Source organism: Cebus imitator, unplaced genomic scaffold (assembly GCF_001604975.1).
Source record: "Cebus imitator isolate Cc_AM_T3 unplaced genomic scaffold, Cebus_imitator-1.0 Scaffold296, whole genome shotgun sequence".
NCBI lineage: Eukaryota > Metazoa > Chordata > Mammalia > Primates > Cebidae > Cebus > Cebus imitator.
The window spans coordinates 1773997-1776610 of NW_016107611.1; the positions used below are offsets into that span (position 1 = coordinate 1773997).

Below are 2614 nucleotides of genomic sequence, written 5' to 3' on the forward strand. Positions count from 1 at the left end.
TGGTCTCAAACTCCTGGCCTCCAGGAATCCACCAGCCTTGACCACCCAAAGTGCTGGGATTACAGGTGTGAGCCACCGAGCCAGGCCTCTCAACCTACCATTGCAACACACACAAGGAAACAGCCCACCATGAGTGAGAACAAGCAGACACAACAAGCTATAGGAATAGATGCCTCCAAACTTCAGGTGATAGAATCATCAGGCATATACTAGAAACTAAAGGACACAAAAGAAGAATCCAAAATATAAAATGAAGGATTAGACTTGTGTGAAAATAATCCCTTAGGAAGAAAGAAAGCAAGCAGGAAAGAAGAAAGAAAGAAAGAAAAAGAAAGAAAGAATCTCTTAGAAAGGGCTACTTTCAGTCCAGGTGCAGTGGCTCATACCTGTAATCCCAGCACTTTGGGAGGCCGAGGTGGGCGGATTACGTGAGGTCAGGAGTTTGAGACCAGCCTGGCCAACATGATGAAACCCGGTCTCTACTAAAAATACAAAAACTAGCAGGGTATGGCGGTGGGTCTGTAATCCCAGCTACTCAGAAGGCTGAAGCAGAATTGCATGAACCTGGGAAGCAGAGGTTGCAGTGAGCTGAGATTGTGCTATTGTATCCTAGCCTGGCAACAGAGCAAGATAAAAAAAGATGAAGATGAAGATGAAGAAGAAGAAGGAGGAAGAAGGAAGAATGAGGAGGAAGAGGAGGGGGAGGAAGAGGAGGAAAGGAGGAGGGGGAGGAGGAGGAAAGGGAGAAGGAGGAGGAAAGGGAGGAGGGGGAGGGGGAGGAGGGGGAGGAGAAGAAAGGGCTACTTTCACTACTTTGCCAAAACTAATAACCACAATGATGAGCATGTATTGAGTCAAAACAGAATCAAAGAGAAGAAAGTCAATTTCTGTGCAATCTACTTTTATTTATAAAGGAAAGTTTCCCTATTTTGTATATAAACAGTAAACCAGTGCTGTATGAAGGCACTTAACTGGGGAGAGGTGGGGCAGGGATCCTGGTGGAGACCAATGTTTCCTACCTAGACCTCAAGACTGCTGGGAGAGCTGGAGGCAGCGGTGACTCCCAGGCATATCCAGGGGTGTGGTCGCCCATCCCAGGCTCTGCTGGGCAGGTGGCTGGCTTGCTGGGGGAGGTGGTGGTGGGGTAGGCATCAGAGGCACTTTGGACGGGATCCGATTTGGCAAAACGGAGTGGTTTCCTGTCCCCAGTGATTTCCAGCCCTTCCTGGACCTCTCAAGGCTAAGGCAGATTCCTAAATTTAAGGCTGGGGTTCTCATTCTTCCCTGGACTTCCGGGAGAACAGAGAACCGGTGGCGAGGACCACCACCAGCAGGGCGAGGGGTGCAGATAAAGGAAGCAGAAAACGGAGCGGGAGGTCTGCAGCGAACGCAGGAATGCTTGTTTCTGTCGGGCTCAGAAACCTCCTTCTATCCTGCTAGACTTTATTCCTTTGAGGCTTCACCCTGGGGAAGAGCTGGGGAGACACAGGATCTTCAGACATCAGGAGCTCCCACCTCCCCATCACAGACCCACATCCGCCGCCTGTCTCAATCCTCTCACTCCTTCCTAAGGGGACTCTCTCAGCAACTCCCAAACTGCTCCAGAATCCAAGTTCTATGTCACCTCCAAGAACCAGATGGAAACTTCCAATCAGAGCCTCCATTGATGACATGAGATATTGCCAGTCTCTCCTACTGCCACAAGGAGAAGCCCACCTCTCTCTAACACCTTGGTTGTCTTTGGTGTTAGAGAGAGTTTAAACCTCCATATTAAAAAAAAAAAAAAAAAAAAAAAAAAAAAAAAAAAAAAACCCTCTCAGGGCTGGGCATGGTGGCTCACACCTGTAATCCCAGCACTTTGGGACGCTGAGGCAGGCAGATGACCTGAGCTCAGGAGTTCAAGATAGCTTGGGCAACAAATATTTTGTCTTTTTGTCTATTAAAAAGACAAAAAATTAGCCAGGCTTGGTGATGCATGCCTGTAATCCCAGCTACTCGGGAGGCTAAGGCAGGAGAATCACTTGAATCTGGGAGGCAGAGGTTGCAGGGAGCTGAGATCACGCCATTGCACTCCAGCCTGGAAAACAGAGCCAAAGCTCTGTCTCAAAAAAGAAAAAACAGCTGGGCGCGGTGGCTCACACCTGTAATCCCAGCCCTTTGGGAGGCCAAGGCAGGTGGATCACCTGAGTTCTGGAGTTTGAGACCAGCCTGGTTAACGTGGTGAAACCCCATCTCTACTAAAAATACAAAAAAATTAGCTGGGCATGGTGGCAGTCGCCTGTAGTCCCAGCTATTTGGGAGGCTGAGGCAGGAGAATTGCTTGAACCCAGGAGGCAGAGGTTGCAGTGAGCTGAGATTACACCACTGCACTCCAGCCTGGGCAACAAAGCAAGACTCCATCTCAAACAAACAAACAAAAAAATCTGGCAGGGCTAGGTGGCTCATGCCTGTAATCCCAGCACTTTGGGAGGAGGGACGATCACAGGGTCAAGAGATAGAGATCGTCCCGGCCAGCATGGTGAAACTCCGACTCTACTAAACATACAAAAATTAGCCAGGCATGGTGGCGCAAGCCTGTAGTCCCAGCTGCTTGGGAGGCTGAGGCAGGAAAAAA

At 49.3% G+C, this 2614-nt stretch overlaps 1 protein-coding gene across 5 annotated transcripts in view; it reads right to left on the reverse strand.

Annotated features, from left to right (window-relative positions):
* Positions 1 to 880: 880 nt before the first annotated feature.
* Positions 881 to 2614, reverse strand: part of PPP1R13L (protein phosphatase 1 regulatory subunit 13 like) — a 27329-nt gene continuing 25595 nt past the window's right edge. For all 5 annotated transcript variants that reach the window (XM_037729237.1, XM_017502467.2, XM_037729238.1 and 2 more), the window contains one exon: positions 881 to 1475. In XM_037729237.1, the coding sequence (XP_037585165.1) occupies positions 1437 to 1475 (39 nt within the window). In that variant the 3' untranslated portion in view covers positions 881 to 1436. The remainder of the gene's footprint in view (positions 1476 to 2614) is intronic.